Source organism: Erinaceus europaeus, chromosome 1 (assembly GCF_950295315.1).
Source record: "Erinaceus europaeus chromosome 1, mEriEur2.1, whole genome shotgun sequence".
In the NCBI taxonomy this organism is placed as follows: Eukaryota; Metazoa; Chordata; class Mammalia; order Eulipotyphla; family Erinaceidae; genus Erinaceus; species Erinaceus europaeus.
Window position 1 is genome coordinate 96,785,665 of NC_080162.1, and position 16,981 is coordinate 96,802,645.

At 41.4% G+C, this 16,981-nt stretch overlaps 1 protein-coding gene across 7 annotated transcripts in view; it reads right to left on the minus strand.

The window, feature by feature from the left end:
• Positions 1–16,562, minus strand: part of TMEM273 (transmembrane protein 273) — a 60,148-nt gene extending 43,586 nt beyond the window's left edge. For all 7 annotated transcript variants that reach the window (XM_060191434.1, XM_060191412.1, XM_060191425.1 and 4 more), the window contains exon 1: positions 16,440–16,562. In XM_060191434.1, coding sequence (XP_060047417.1) covers positions 16,440–16,485 — 46 coding nt within the window. In that variant the 5' untranslated portion in view covers positions 16,486–16,562. The remainder of the gene's footprint in view (positions 1–16,439) is intronic.
• Positions 16,563–16,981: the final 419 nt, after the last annotated feature.

Consider the following 16,981-nt stretch of genomic DNA (forward strand, 5'->3'; position numbering starts at 1 on the left):
AAATTGACCAATAATGTTTCATTGATGGACTTTGGGGAAAATAATAAGAAATGGGAGTGCCTTCTGGGATTAACTGTGAGACTGGGCCAGAAACATTGACTGGGGGGAAGTTGCAGAGACCAAACCCTGCACAGAAGAGGTTCACAGCTGAAATCAAGTCTTTGAGCTCCTAAGTCCAGTAGTACCTACGGCCTTTGAGCTCCTAAGTCTAGTAGTGCCTATAATACCATGTCCTGACTTTTCAATCTCCTCTGTTAGGAAATACCTTTTTTCTTTTAATCTTACTCTTTCCTAATACAGGTCATTGTCATAAGAGGCCTAATGATTTAGGTAGTAGGTCCTTCCTAGAGCATACTGGGAAATCAGGTAGACAAGACAGGGGTGGGAGCAGACAATGCTGGCTACAAGTGAGGAGCTCATAGCATGCCCTCAGTATACTAGTAGGATGCACAAGCTAAGCATATGTACACATACGTGCCTTTGCGCACACTATCTCTTTGATGCAATGCCTTTCCTTATCCATATAGCACACTCACAAAGACAACTCCTTTGGAAGCCCTATTGCTCTCTGTCCCAGATCACCTCCGCCACATCACCAGATCTGTGACCTTGCCATGTTTGCACTGGTTGGCAGGATGTTTTGAGGCAGGAAGAACATATTTGGTGGGTCTGGGTGTAGCTGGTAGAGTGCACAAATTACCATGCACAGAGACCAGGGTTCAAATCCCCAGTCTTCACATGCTGAAATGGTGTGTCCTAAGTAGTGATACAGTGCTATAGCTGTCCCTCTTTTTCTTTCTCTTTCTATTTCTCCTTCCCCTCTAAATTTCTCTCTGTCAAAAAGAGAGATAGAGGTAAATAGATATATAGAGAGAATGAATAGCAGCAGGAAGCAGAGGATTCATCATGCAGTCACCAATCCCCACCAATAACTCTGGTTATATATATAAAAAGAACATATTTCAGAGAACCCAGAATGCACAATTTCTCTTCAGGATTAGGCTGATATATGAGGAGTCCCAGAACTTAGTTTCACCTTGTAGAAGACACAAAGTCATGGTGAAAGGAGAGAAACTTGAATTGGCTAGGAAGCTGCTGAGTGCTGAACCAGAAGTTGCCAGAAATGATAAGATCTAATTTCTAGTATTGAATGACAATGAGGGTTCAGCCGAAGAACACCACACAGTGTGAAAATTTGCTCAGAACCCTGGCTGACGGAGGTGGTCTCAGTCAGTAGATGGGCTGTGAGTAGGGGACTCTTTGCATGGGGTCTCTGCAAACCCCTGGAAGCACCCAGTTTTTAGCCATATGGGAAGAGAAAAATGGGGCTGAAGCCTAGTGCAGCATGAGGAGCACCAGAGAAAGTTATTTAGATTGAAAACAAAAGGACAAGGAGGACATGGGAAGGGTCTGGGTGTGGGAGTAGGAGGTGACAAAGAAAACTGCACAGGAAGAGGGAGACGTACCAGAAAAGAGCAGGAGGCATGAGAGGATAGGAAGGCTTAGGGGTAAATAAGGTGACTCAAAAATTGATAATTTGAAGTTCTCAGGACTTTTCAGAGAACTGGGACAGGACAGTCAATCAGGGAGTTGTCTGCCCTGAGCTAGACCCGGAAACAGGAAGATAGAGAGGCAACCTGGGGCTAAGCAACACAAGGGAAAATGTCTCTAGCTTCCAGAAATAGTGCCGTAATTAAGAGGAAAACAATCATGGTGGATGACCAGACACTATCACAACTTGTGCCCACTTTGTTTTTCCTGAGCAATTTTTGCTAATTAATTCTTAAAGATTCACACATGGGGATTAAAACACTCAGCTACAGCAGCCAAACTGATCAATACCTTTCCAGGCTAATGGAGGGACTGAGAGTCAGCTTCAGGCTGAGGGAAAACCAAGGGGGATAGAGACTGGGGTGGGGGGTGTCTCCCTGAGGTATGTGATCCCCCACTGTGACCCCAAATGCATCAGATCTCAAGACACCACCTTGAGGTGGTGACGTGCAAAATGCTGCCACACCTGACAAGGGAGAGACTTCAATTTGAAGAGTTGGCTGAGTCTATCCTGGCTGAGGGGATGGTGACTCTTAGAAAGAGCCAGTCTAATAGACGCCCTAGCTGTCTTATACTCACCAAGGGGAGGTTTTAATCTATCTTTGAATGTCTCCTTGGAAGCAGGAGGCTTTCCTAGGACTCTATGGTGGGTGGAGAGCAAGTTACTTGGAACTGGAATATCTGAGCCTCCCATTCTACCACTGCTTGGCCTGTTGCTTTGGACCAGATATGACATGACTTCCAGCTTGATGGCCCCTGTGCAGTGGAGCTCACCAGTCTTTTGAGGAGATATGCTGGAAGTACCCCTTGGTGTAGAAGAGAAGTTTGAGAAGACTGAGTAGTGTATAGGAACTATCCTCCACCAGCACTTAGCCCCCAGCTTAAGCTGGGGTCCTCAGCTTTTCTGGGGGATGTAGGAAAAATGGGAAACAGAGCTCACCAGGAAGAGGTTCTTGGGTGGGAGGGGTACTCAGGTCAGAAAGTAGGTGATCCTGCCTGCCAAAGGCTTAGGTCTCTGCTCATAGAAGCAGTCACCAGCTGTGGTCTCCTGAAGGTTGTGTGATTTCCCTTGGTAGGTAGGAGGAGGCAAACAGCCCACCCTCACAACACTGGGGCTTTAGACCTGAAGGCAATCTTCAAGAGCAGCTCTAGGACCTGCCACTGCAGAGAAAGCAGAGGAAGCTGGAAGCAGTGCAGAATAACTAATTAATGATGGTAAAGTATTGTGGAAGAGGAAAGCGTTGTATAACCGCTAAGTGGTAGGGTTATTATTATTCATACAATATTCATACCATGCTCTTCAGCCTCTGGGAAGCTGCATGCTCTGAAGTCCTCAAGGGACCTGGCTAAGGGGAGCATGTGTTCAGGAGGTGGGGCTGAGGGATGGCAGCTGACCTGGCCCATCGGGAAGGGGCCCTGACGCTGCAGAGGAAATGATAGTGTCCCATCAACACCGGAGCATCAGGATTTTCACCACACTGGGTCATCTGACTCCATCTGACAGGAATGGGGTTCATGAGCCCTACTGTTTGCCAGTTTGTCCTGGGCATTTCCATCAGAGTTCTTTCTAAGGCAGCTTCAAACATTTGCAGAGGCCAGGGCATGCCACATGTTTAATATTTCAGAGTTATGAGCCAAGTCCCACACAGGGTCCAGCCCACTTTCTCCTTAGACTTGCAGCCCACACCCCAGGGGTCACCATGCTCATCCATGCAGGCTGTCTGGAGAACTAATGGGTATTCTGGGCAGAAAAGAAGGAGCCTAAGTATTGTCCAGTCCTTCTGGAATGACCAGGCCATTTTAGATTTTATATGGCTCTGGCCCAGTCAGATTCCTTACATGTCCTCCTAGCCACCATCTCCCTTTCCTTGCTGGACTAATCCATGTTTCCCCAACTAGACCACGAAGAGGAGAGAGAAGGCCATGGCATCTGAGCATTGGGTGGGTCTATATGTTGGCCCTTTACATAAAAGCAGTCTTATAGGTGGAACTTAAGAAACAAGGACAGAAAGAGGAAATAAATACAAAGTGAGACTTGTACTGGGTTTTGGTGTAGAGGAGGGGCCTTATTGTCCTAGTCCATAATGATGGGAAAGGATATAAGGCAGAGGTGAGACTATTCTGCAGACACCTTCACTAGGAGATGAGAAATTGTACTGTAATCAATTAATCTCCCTCCCCCAATAAATGCTTAAAAAAAAGCAGTCCTGACCTTTTGCTTTCAATTTTCCAAGCCCCCCACCAGACTTAGCTCCCCCTCCCCTCTGTGTCCTGACTGAGCTGTCTGGCACAGCTTTGAAGCTCCTCTGATCAGAGGGAGCTTACCAGTCTTACCTCTTAGGAAACGCTTCATTTCCTGAGAACCAGAGCGTCAGAGTCCCTATTCTGCCCATGGCCAACTCAAAAGTTCCTCTCCTTCAGTTCTGAGTGCTAATCCAGTTCCAGAACTTTCAGAAAGCTGCCTGCCTTCCTTCCTTCCTTTCTCCCTTCCTCCCTTCCTTCCTTCCTTCCTTCCTTCCTTCCTTCCTTCCTTCCTTCTTTCCTTCCTCTCTCTCTCTCTCTCTCTCTCTCTCTTCCTTCCTTCCTTCCTTCCTTTCACTTGACAGGCCACAGAGAAATTGAGAGAGAAGGGCAGATAGAGAGGAAGAGAGACACCTGCAACACTGTTTCACTTGTGAAGCTTCTTCTCCCCCCACCCCCGGCCAGCATCCCCACCCCTACAGGTGGAGACCAGGGTTTGAAGCCACATCACTGTACATGGTAATGTACTCAACCAAGTGAGCTACTGTCTGGCTCCCTCAAGAGACTTTCTGACAATAAGAAAATACATCATTACAGAGTGTGTGTGTGTGTGTGTGTGTGTGTGTGTGTGTGTGTGTGTGTCTGTCTGTCTGTCTGTCTGTTAGGGCAGGGAGGAGAGAGAAGAGAGGCAGGGGAAGCTCCAGAGCCAACCAGAGCAGGCACAGGACTTATGTTTAGGGAGTCACAGTCTTATCTTTAAGGAGTGAGGTGTCTTCTCAGGGCAAAATTCTGGATAGAAGCACTTTGAGACTTGACTCTGGGTCCATCTGGCTCTAGGAAGGGTCTTACACCAGCCCATAGGTTAGGAAGAAAGAGGTTTCAAGTTCATGAGATAGAAGGATAGTTAATGAGGAAGGAGACTGAGGTGGATTGTGAAGTGCCACCTGAGAAGCCAGTGTAGACTTTTCTAGAATGGCCCTTCCAGTCTGTCTTTGCTAGGAAGTCCTCTTCCTCCAGGAACTGCCTCTACTGCCTTTACACTGCAACCCATAGGCTCTTCCACCAGGGAAGCTCAAAATATCCTCCAGGACCACTAGCCAGCGCTCAACTCTCATTCCTCAGTTGTCTTGTCTGTCCTCAACCCCCTCTCCCCTGCCCTCAGCAGAGGCTGGGCTCTCTTCTTAGAACGCCAGCTCTTCTGTACCAGCCAGATGCATTCCTATAACCATTTCCTACATGTTGGCTTGCTATCAAAAACTATAATTCCTTGTCACACACTATCAACTCATAAGCCAGTGCCAGCCACTGAGCATGTGTAAGGACAATGGGCACCCAAACCAGATCCATGCTACAACAAAGATGATAGACAGTACACGAAGAAGTGAGGTCCAAAACAGACAAGCATGAAAATTGATGCTATTAGAATCCTGAGGAACGTATGAGAATCTCTCATTAGGGTAAGAAATACATCTTGTGTCCTAGAAGGTAGCATAGTGGATAAAGAAATGGACTCAAAGATATAAGGGCCCATGTTTGATCTCCTCCACTGCAGATTCCAGAGTGATGTTATGGTTCTCTCTCCCTCACAAATAAATATATAAATAAATACATCTTGATGAGAAAATATATTCCCCATTGAGGAGATAGTCTGTGAGGAGGCCTTGATGCTACAGAGGAACTTGGTGGATCTCCAGGGAGGGAGAACAGAGCCGTGGTGAAGGTTGTGTGAAGGAGCTGAAGAGCCCGGATAGACACAGTAATGCTTTGGTCTGTCTTGACAGCAGTGTAAAGTTCATGAAAAGTGCCTTCATGCAGAGGCCTAATTCACTTGTACTTTAAAAGACTCTGCTCCAGGAAGCCCTCCTGATACTCAAGTTCGGATGAGGAGCTTCTCCTGTGGTCCTTTGTATGATTCATTGTCTCATTACTTAACATATCATTTTGCAAGTATCTTCCCTCACACATAGTCAAGGCCTTCAGGTTCAGACCTGATTCACTTAGCTTTGTGTCTCACAGACCCTGTTGGAACTCAATACTTGCTAAATGAAACGGAAACTCCTGGACATCCATGTGTCCCAGTCCTCTGGGGTAGCCCATATCATATGTCCATCTCTAAGTCCTTCACATCTTTCCCTGGACTGCACATGACTCCTGGAAAGATGGTCCTCAGATTTGCACAGGCTTGTGCAGGTCTAGGGGAGGGGTATGTGTCAGGGACAGGTATTCCCCAACTGTTCATCTATTTTGTTCATTCAGACAGGCAGAAGAGAGAGCACTTGAATACTAGTTTATCTAGGTTTCCATTAGCCAGTTACTTAATGGGATCAAATTTAATAAAAGAAGCAGTGGAAGTTATTTTGCTGAAAAAAAGAGCATCTGAATGCGAAAGAAAGGCTTATATTTAGTCTTAAAAAGGAAGCACGAATGATGCAATTTGGGAGTCAGTAAAACAGTTCATTCATCTGTGTGTTTACCAGGTCAACTCTGCTCAACAGGCACACTGTCAAGGCTGCCTGCACTGCCATCACCTTGTGGGACCACTTTCTCCCCTCCCAGAACCTCTCAGACCAAGACAGTATCTAACCTAGAAGTCTTCCCCAAAGACTATCCTCCTACAACTTAGCCATTCCCTAGGCACTTAATTCATTTCAATGTCCCAGGGAAGTAGCTCAGCAGATAAAATGCAGGACTTGCATTCATGAGGGTTAGGGATTGATTCCTGGCACCACAATATACTCTGGTCTTGACTTCTCTGTGTGTCTCATAAAATGAATTCATCCTTTTGAAAATTCATTACAGATTTCTATTTCTGGAAAGATGAAACAGACCTAAGTTAAAGTTTCTTAATTCCTTTCATGAGGCATAGATAAAAACCACAAATACTGTATAGAAAATAAACATTAAAAAATCCTGAAAGATGGAGAGAAGTGAAAATTAGCAAGGACTTGGGCACTACAATTAGAAACAGCAGATGACCTGAGTTTGAGATGTGACTGTGATATCCCATAAAGTATGAGTCAATATAATAGACATTCATTCTTCTCTAAGATTTCTAACTTGTACTTGGCAATTGAGCTTTAAAAAATAACATGTCTTGTAGTGGGAAAAAATACTCAAATGGTAGAGTATGAGACTTGCTTGGCTAAAACTGGTTCAATCTCTGGCTTCATATGTACCGGAAGGATGATCTAATTTCTCTCTCTGGTGTGAAACTCTCTCATATAAAATAAATGAATCTTTAAAAACATATCTGATGAAGTTATAAACATATGTTGAAGAAGTGCTTAAGAGAATAAAGGGACATGTAGCTAAGAACTTAATATTTCAAATTTGTAAACTGGTCGAAGTCAGACACTGGATTTAAATTGTTAAAGCATTTATAAAAATATTTTTAAAATATTTCACCTATAATCTCAGACCAGGTAGATCAGAAGCAACTGGATGTGTCACTATCTAAAATATAATTATTTGTAAATAGCGTTAAATGATATAAATCATGGTAAGGTACAGTGAATCCTAACCATGGGATTTTCAAAGTAAACCAAGCTCCCAGATGACTTAGTTATAATAATAACTGTCTATTGCCTTCTTAAACTCCAAGACAGCAAGGAACCTTCCTCATTCTCTTTGAAATTGATATTTCTTTTTTTTCTATTTTTTATTAGTGATTTACAAAATTACAAAATAACAGGAGTACAATTCTGTACTGTTTCCACTGCCAGAATTCTGTATTCCCATTCCCTCCATTAGAAACTATCATAGTTGTCCCAAGGTCACAGATATGGGTTGACAATTATTTCTAATATATCTTATATAATTATATACTAATATATTATATAATTATATATTTATATATTCATTTTTTAAATTGTCCTTACATTTCTTCCTTTAAAAAAATTTATTTATAAAAAGGAAACATTGACAAAACCATAGGATAAGAGGGGTACAACTCCACACAATTCCCACTACGAGAACTCTGTATTCCTTCCTCTCCCCTGGTAGCTTTCCTATTCATTAGCCCTCTGGGAGTATGGACACAAGATCTATTTCCTATTCATTAGCCCTCTGGGAGTATGGACACTGTGGGATGCAGAAGGTGGAAGGTCTGGCTTCTGTAATAGCTTCCCCGCTGAACATGGGCGTTGACAGGTTGATCCATACTCCCAGCCTGCCTCTCTCTTTCCCTAGTGGGGCGGAAACTTGAATAAGGGCAAGAGACTGGCATACTTTAATGATGACTTTTTAGTCACTATCAGGTCACCCCATCAGTTGGGGTCCTATTTGGGGAGTCCTGAGATTCACAAACAGACATGATGGGCCTAGACCTCAAATAAGTCCTTCTCTCCATTGTTACCAGTCATCTCTATCAGGAACAACAAAATAGACCCCTTTGTGGGCCCCCTATAGTACCTTGCCCTCAACTTGGATCAACAGTGGGAGAGAATGTTCCATCCTCCCAAGGTAGGCTGGACAACATACTCAATGCTACACCTGAGAAAGATGGGTTGATATTGGGGCAGCTTGGAATGTTCCTACTCATGACCACAGAATGTGAGCTCAGATCTGCAGGGATGCAGAGGTCACATAGGATTCTATGCTGAATATGACACCAAGATCACATCAAATCAATGGGGTTTATAGTCAACAATATCTATACACTTTTCCCATATCTGGGAGCTATTCTCTTCCCTGATTCAGCTTTCTGGTCCTTTTTCCAGCCATGACATCATCTCCCCAGACAATAACTTGGATCCACCTGCATTTCCTATTTCAGGCTCGGGGAAAAAAAACTGGTATAGCCACAGGCCCTTTGGAATATAACTAAAATATGTCTACTACCTATCTACAAAATGGAGACCCCCCCAACTCTTCATCTGCACTATTCCAGCCTTTAGGTTCATGATTAGTCAACAATTTGTTTGGCTTTATATGTTAACTCTCTCTTCAGCCACCAGGTTCCTGATGCTAGCATGATGCTAATCAGACTTCTCTGGACAGACAACCCCACCAATGTGTCCTGGAAATTCGTATATCTAGTAGTCCTAGAACCTCTGTGACTTTGCTTGTATTTCTTCATGCTTCTCCTTAGATCCCTTACCCTGTGATACTGCCTCTGCTGACCTCCGCTAAATCAATGCAATCAGTGTCACCTTGCCATGTTCACTTTGGACTATATCCAGAGACACCAAGTCTGAAATGTCAATCTTCCTGCTCCAATAATCTGATGAAACATTTCTTAACACATGGTACTCACTAGATCCATTTCAAATGTCACATTCCCTTACAAAGTTACAGAACCAGGGCCTAAGAGACAGGGTACAGGGGCACATGTATCCATAAGTTTGGGGGAAAAAATATATATATATGTCAAAGTACAAGTGCTTAATAATCTACAATGAATAGATTTAGACCCAATAAGTATAGCAAACAAGTAGAAAAACCTAAAAAAGACACACCATAAAATACCTAGTAAAATATTTACTTCTTAGGCCTGTATACCCTTTCCCCCTAGACCATGACTTAATCAGATAAAGTAAGGACTGCAAAAGCTGGATAAAAGTAAGAGATTGGAATTCTTTAATGATGGCCTTTTTAGTCACTTCCAGGCCACCCTATCATCTGGGGCTCTAGTCATGGAATATTTGTATTCTCATATAGATATGATGAGCTTAGACCTCTAATGGATCTCTTTCTACCATCACTGGTCACTTGCATCAGGAGCATTATCATAAGCCCTCTTGTGAGACTCTCTAGGAGGTTGCCCTCAATGTAGAGCAGCAGTAATAGGAACTGCCTTACTCTCCAAAAGAGGTAGGGTCATCCTATTCTACCAGAGAAAGACTGGTTCTGAAATGAGTGCAACCTAGAATGTTCCTAGGTGTGACCACAGACTGTAAGCTCAGACTTGTCCTGCTTTATAGTCAACAAGTAGCAGATGCTACCATGATGCCATTCTGCTTCCCTGGACACACAGCCTCACCATTATATTGTAGAACCCCACCTCCCCACAGCCCTGCCCCACTAGGGAAAGATAGAAACAGGCTGGGGGTATGGATTGACCTCCCAACACCAGTGTCCATCAGGGAAACAATTACAGAATCCAGAACTCCCACCTTCGGCAACCCATAAAGAATTTTGGCCCATATTTCCAGAGGGATAAAGAATAGGGAAGCTTCCAATGGAGGGGATGGGACATGGAATTCTGGTGGTGGGAACTGTATGGAATTATACCCCTTTATCCTACAATATTATTAATCATTATTAAATCACTAATAAGATTTTTAAAAAGGGGACATGGAGTCACAGTTTCAGAATTTCACTTAAACTATTAAAATGTTAACAACTTAAACTGTGAGGTTTTATTTTCACATAATGTAATGTCTGGAATAGTCACTAAGAAAGCTCTAAAATAAATATACTTAAATAATATACACAAATCAAGATAGAATTCTAACAAAATATTCCAGTAACCCACAGGAAAATAAGAAAAAATAAGAGAAGTGAAAACCAAACAGAAATCAGAATATAGAATATCAGACTGAGAGATCTAATACACCAATAACTACATTAAATGAAAATCACAAAGATTCACCCATTAAAATACAGACTTACTGTATATAAGTGACTGAACTACATACTATAAATAAGGAAGTCACTCAACTATGATAGATGTTAAAGTAAAGACATACCATGAAAATATTGATAAAAAGAAGCTATATTAGTACTAGACACATCTCAGAGCAAAGAAAACTATCAGAGCTAGAGATACTAAGTTACATGCTATTATATTACAAAGTTATAAAAGAGCCAACACACCAAATAAAAACTGTATGCCTATAGGTCTTAATATAAATAAGAGACTGCACAATATATGAAGTTAAATATGATAAAACTGAAAGGGGAAATACGCACATGTACAATCATCACTGGAGGATTCAATTCATCTCAGCTGTCTATAGAATCAGATAGAATCAGCAATAATAAAAAAAAAAAACAACTACACATTCAAGCAGAAAAGCCTAATCAATACCTATAGGACATCCCACCCAAACCAGTAGAATACATATTCCATTCCAGCACTCACATAAGATAAATTAAAGAGGGCAGAGGGTAGATAGCATAATGGTTATGCAAAGTGACTCTCATGCCTGAGGCTCCAAAGCCCCAGGTTCAATCCCCTGCATCACCATAAGCCAGAGCTGAACAGTGCTCTGGTTAAAAAAAAAAAAAAAGATAAATTAAAGAGAGAGAGAGAGAGGGAGGGAGGGAGATCAACTACCAGTCTGAAAAATGAAGCATGGTTATTACTGCAGATATCAGAATAATACAAAGAAATTATGAATAACCATACATTAAAAATATGATGTCTTAGATAAAACATATCACCCCTTAAAAAGTGCAAGGGGGAGATTAGAAACTATAATTCTAAGATAAACAACTATCTTAAAAGCCACCTCCCCCAATAAAGTGAATTTAAAAAATATTTTTGCAAGAATATAGTAATACATTTAAAGATCTCATAGATTGAAGACTCTACAACACCGATAAAAGAAAACAAAAAAGATCTTAATCAATGGAAACACATACTGACTTCATGGAAAGATCAGCACAATAAAGGTGTCAAAATACCCACAAATTGATCCAGTATTTAATGTGATTACTAACACAGTCCCAGAAAGGTTTTTATACCTATGAAAAGAACTTTCATTCTAAAGTTTGCATATGCAAAAATAAAGGAACTAGAGTAGCTAAAACCTTTTCTTTAAAAAGAATGTAATGGGGAATCTGGTTACTAATTTGAGTTGTATACAACTACAGAAGTCAAAACTATATGTCCTTATTAGTGGGCATGCATTAATGGGAAAGGAAAGATAAACTAAAACTAGTTCATACACATATTATCAACTGATTTCTGAACAAAATCAGGTCAATAAAGAAAGGACAGTTTCATTACTATTGATCAATCTCCCTTTATGTAAATCAACTGCAAGTATCTGCTTTCTTTAGAGAAACCACCAAGTAGGCTCTTCCTCTGTAGACCTAGACCATTGTCATCTAACACAAGTTTTAGGTAATGCTGAATGTTGTAGGTGGACAGTGTTACAGTGTCTGGGGAGAAGTGATCAATAGTAATAATAATAATAACAAGATAAAAATTCAGCTAGTGACCCTAGGGAGGTCACATCACCATAAAAAAGGGAGAATATACCTATCTTTGTTAGGGACTTGAGAAAGATGGGAGCCCACACTACGAAGAAAGAGATGATAAAAAAAATCATTCACAATAGGATGAGAAAAGAGTTGGACAGAGAAGTCCTAAATCAGGAACACAGATGAAGGAGCTGTTTTGTGCATTGAAGAGGTCTTAACCAGCATTTGGCTTTCAGTTCTGTGTTGTAATCTCCTTTTTCTCTTCAGTCTTCAGTAAAATTTTATCAAACATTGCAGTATGTTCACAGTTGTCACAGTGGGAAGTTTAAAGGGGAGGATAGGCTTATTCTTAACACAGATCTGTACCTACCAGGGAGTGAAAGGTAGATTTAGGAGGTGCTCATCCTCTCTCCCAGAGATAGTGGCAGGGGGTGACATGTACTGAGCAAAAAAAAAAAATCTCTGAGTCTCTGAGAACACTCCTTTTGAGGGTCTGTAACCTGTGCTTGTCTTACACATCCCATACCTCCTTCCCCCTGGCCAAAAAGAGGTGTGAGGGTCAGAGTCCAGCCTTGTGACCAGTGGTAGTGGGAAGGAAGTGTCCAGAAGGCTTGCCCTGGATCACCTGCCCCCTTCCCTCAGAGCTGCCCTTCTCTCCACCTTAGTTTCTCAAGAGCTGGGCGCAGCCTGTGTGCAGCCATTCTGAGAGCCCTGGGGACAGCTGGGACAGACGTTTGTCACCTCCTGCCATTCCCACATTCACCCCTGCTCTGATTCTGGAGGAGATGTGGCCAGGACCCCTCTTGGGTGGCTGATGGCACTGAACAGAACCAGAACCAGGACCAACGTGGTAGCCATCTCTCCACAATACTGCAGGAACAGTTGAACACACACACACATACACACACACACACACACACACACACACACACACACACACCTTGACCTAAATTGACAAATGAACTAAAATATTACAGATTTAAATGTAAAATACACAAAACTATAATATACTGAGAAGAAAATGTAATATAAAACCTTACATATGTAGGTCTCGGAACTGGGCAGTGGCACGTTTAGCTGAGCACACGTTACCATATGGAGGTCTCAATGACAACTTCTTAAACATATCAAAAATATCATCCGCAAAGGAAAAAAATTAGCAAAATCAACTTACTAAAATTACACACTTTTTTGTCTGTGAAAGATTCTGTGCAGTTGATGTAAAATCAAGCTAGGAGTTGGGAGAAAATATTCACAAAATATTGACCAAAGTTACATATCCAGACTATATTAAGAACACTTAAAATTCAGTAATTCAAAAGAAAAGCAAGAAATTCCATTAAAAATGGGCCAAAGTTGTGAGGCGAATTCTTTTTCTATTAGGAAATTTCTCCTTGTCTTCTTGGAGTCCCAGCTTTTTTTTTCCCCCCCTTTGGGAACTTCTGGAGACACCCTGATGTATTCATCTTCTTTGTGTTGCATGTGTGGTAATTAGTTACACAGCAAAAGAAAACTAATACATCAAAAATCCTTTCTCACTGGAATCCAAATACCACATGATTCTCAACCACTGTGTTGGCAGGAATCTGGAACAGGGGAAATGCTGTCAGGAAAGATTTTTACAAAGATCTCAGGGACTAAGAGCCAAGGAATAAAGTGATGACTCTGACTTGTAAGATAAAAACGAATTTAATTCTCTTTACTCTAGCCTCTGCCATCTTTTCATTATAAATTAAGGGTGGGGGGAAGCTCTGTCTCTTCAGTAACTCTGGCTCTTTCAGTGAAGAATGTTTTAGGCTCTGGAATGTAATTAAAGTGATATTGTATTTCTTTCATTATGGAGACTATAATAATACATAGTTTTTAGCGAGTACTTTTCAGCTGAATTGAAACAGAGACAGGTAGCTGTCATTTTGGTTTTAATTAGAATCTACAGAAATATTTTAGATGGCAGATTTTTTTCAAAGAGGAAGATACAAACCTCTAATAAAATTCCTTTTAAAAATCACCATATGTATTTTATTTTAGTTTAGTTTTACCAGTACACTCAATGCTCAGCTCTGGGTTATGGACATGATGGGGACTGAACTTGAGACCTTTGGTGCCTCAGGTATGAAAAGCTTTTTCATAACCATTATGTTATCTCCCCAGATCCAGATATTTTCAATATTTATTCATACTTACAGCACTATTTAGCAAAATTTTGAGGCATTATTTTTGGTAGTAAGTGGCTTATGATTTGTTCAAAATTGTGACAATAATACAAAACTCAATTATAAGTCTTTTAGCTTTCTCTTTCTCTCTTTCCTTCTTTCTTTTTTCTTTTGTAGAGCACACTTTACATAATTATTTTGATTTGACTTAATTAAATTTACCTTAAGCAGTTCTGGTTTATGGTGGTGCAGAGGACTGATCCTGGCACCTTAGAACCATATTATGCCATATAAATATTATGCTACCTCCACTGCCATTAATTTGCACATTTTTTCCAATAAATTTCTTAGATTCAACTCCCCACCACCCTAGGACAGATCGTTTTAGATATCTAGATGAGTCTAAGTCAGAAACAAGAGTTGGAACTTCTGCTGCTTTATTGGGCACTCACTGTATTATCTACTCTGCTCTCCCTTTCCTCTTACTTGCTGGTCCTCTCTCACTGCCACTGCCCTGGCCTATTTCCCTGGGATGCATTGGATCGACCTTCCCGTGGTGCATCCCGTGAGTACCCATTCATTGGGGAAACTGACGATCCTTCCTAGCCGACTGAATCCACATGGATCCCAGTCACTTTCAAAGCCAGCAACAAGCAGCTCCTGACAGCTTTCAACCTGACGCTGTTGACTGGCTACGGAAGAAGGGCAAACGCTAGAAGAAGAAGAATTTCCCTGTAAACTTGGAGAGATGTAGATACTGTCCATCTGTCACGCTCACTCCCAGCGTCTAAGATCTTTATTCTCCTCTGGGACTGGTGTAGAGCTCAGAGTACTGCTCTGAAATCCCTTTACCCACATCCAGAATGCAGTCTTAGCTCCAGAGACAAAAGATTAAATCTAAAGACAGAGTGCCTGCCTTCAAACTTGGGCAAATGCAAGTTCTGGAAAAAAGGATCTTTGTGTATATGAGAGATGCCTGTTGCTTTTTTAAGAAATATCTTTGGTGACAAAGGGAGCCCTGAAAATTAATGTAGTTCTCTCTCTGCCTCTAGCTGCAAATAATTCTAACAACCACTCTGTGCCTTGATCACTAGCTCTTTAGTGTCTTCTGTCTGTCTGCTTCTCTGACCTTATATTTTGTTTCATTCTTTATCTATGTGTCTCTCTTTTCTTTTATATGAAACATAGAATTAATGGTGACTTAGAAAAAAAAAAACAACAGTGACAAGGGATCAGCAAAATAACTCTCTTCAATAGTGTGGTTTTTTAAACTATCATTTTTTAAAAGTTTTATTTTAATGAGAGAGAGGGAGAGAGATACAGAAAGGAAGAAAGAGGGACCAGAGCACTGCTCAATTTTGGCTAATGGTACAGGGATTGAACCTGGGACTTAGGAGCCTCAGGCATGAAAGTTGTCTTACACAACCATTTGCTATCTCTCTAACCAATAGTGCACACACACTTTTGCTGTGTGTGCAACCCAGGAGACCAGCCCTCACCACACTGGAGGAAACTTCAGTGCTATAATCTCTTTCACTCTTTCTCTGCCTCCCTGTCTCTGTCAAAAACAAAAAAAACAAACAAAAAAATTCAAAGATGTTTCCATTCACTAAGCCTGCTCTATAATAAGACTAATTCTAAATAAGACTAAACTTAACTTCAGTGAGGCATCAACATAGCTACATTAGCTTATTTTACATAAATATTTTGCTTTGACTTCATTAAATTTAACTTAATCTCAAGCAACCTTATCAGGCAGTCATCATTGTCTCACAGTTTGCTGGTTCAGAGACTGATAATTAGACAGTCTAAAACACTTGTTGCAGTTTGACAACAATGAAACCATAACTTAAAGCCAGAAGTGACTATGCAGAGTGAAATAAGTAAAGAGGTGAAGGACAATGACTGAATGGCTTCACTCATAGGCAGAATATAGGTGACTAAAGCAAGTAAGTTTGCAAAAAAAAAAGAAAGAAAGAAAAAGGTTATGGGGCTGAGTGGGTGGTTGGGGAGGTAGCACAGAACCTTGGTGAGGGAGGTAGTAACTTGCACTCATCAATTTAAATTTGTCTAGGTCCCAACACCAAAGTTCTGTCTGCCACAATCCCCTTCCTATTTTCTGTGGCCCAGAGGGATCTGTAAATTGCAGCTGAAATGAAACACAAGACTACAGTATTGTTACTTTCCAGTCAAAGTATGAAAATTCATCAGTCCAAAGCATAAAAATCTATACTTGAAGAAGTGAACCTTAGTGAGTTAACACTCCCCCTATGTCCTACTCACTGAGGCTTCCTCTGCCACTGAAGAGTAGCATTCATTCCTTTTCCCTTACTCCTCACTTACCCAGGAGAATGAGGACGGCTCTCAGCATGCTGGCTTCCAAGTCCATATTGGTTATCTGCTTCTATCTCCTCACTCAGCAGACACAGCAGCTGCGTGACCCTAAATCTGGGGACAAGAGCCAAGCCCCACGTGACGGGGAGGAAGTCCTAGACACAGGCCAGGAGCTTTCGGTTCCTCTCAGCTCTTTCTAGAACAGGGTTGGCAGTAGCCCCCATGGTCCTGGGTTCTGTCAAGCAGTGAAAGAGAACCAGCCCATGCTGGGGGCTTATTGTGACATGCTGGGCACAAATTATCACCCAGCATCATCTCCTATAATCCTTTCCATGCATCTCTGGAGCTGGAGATCAGGCATGCACAGATTCTTATCCAGAGATGGAAATACCTTATGACCCAGTAATATCACTCCTAACATATACTCAAAGGACATAGAAACACAAATTTGAAAGGACATATGCACTCCTATGTTTATAGCTACCTTATTTATAATAGCTAAAGTATTGAAACAACTTAAATGCCAATGACAAGTGAGATTATATAATCTT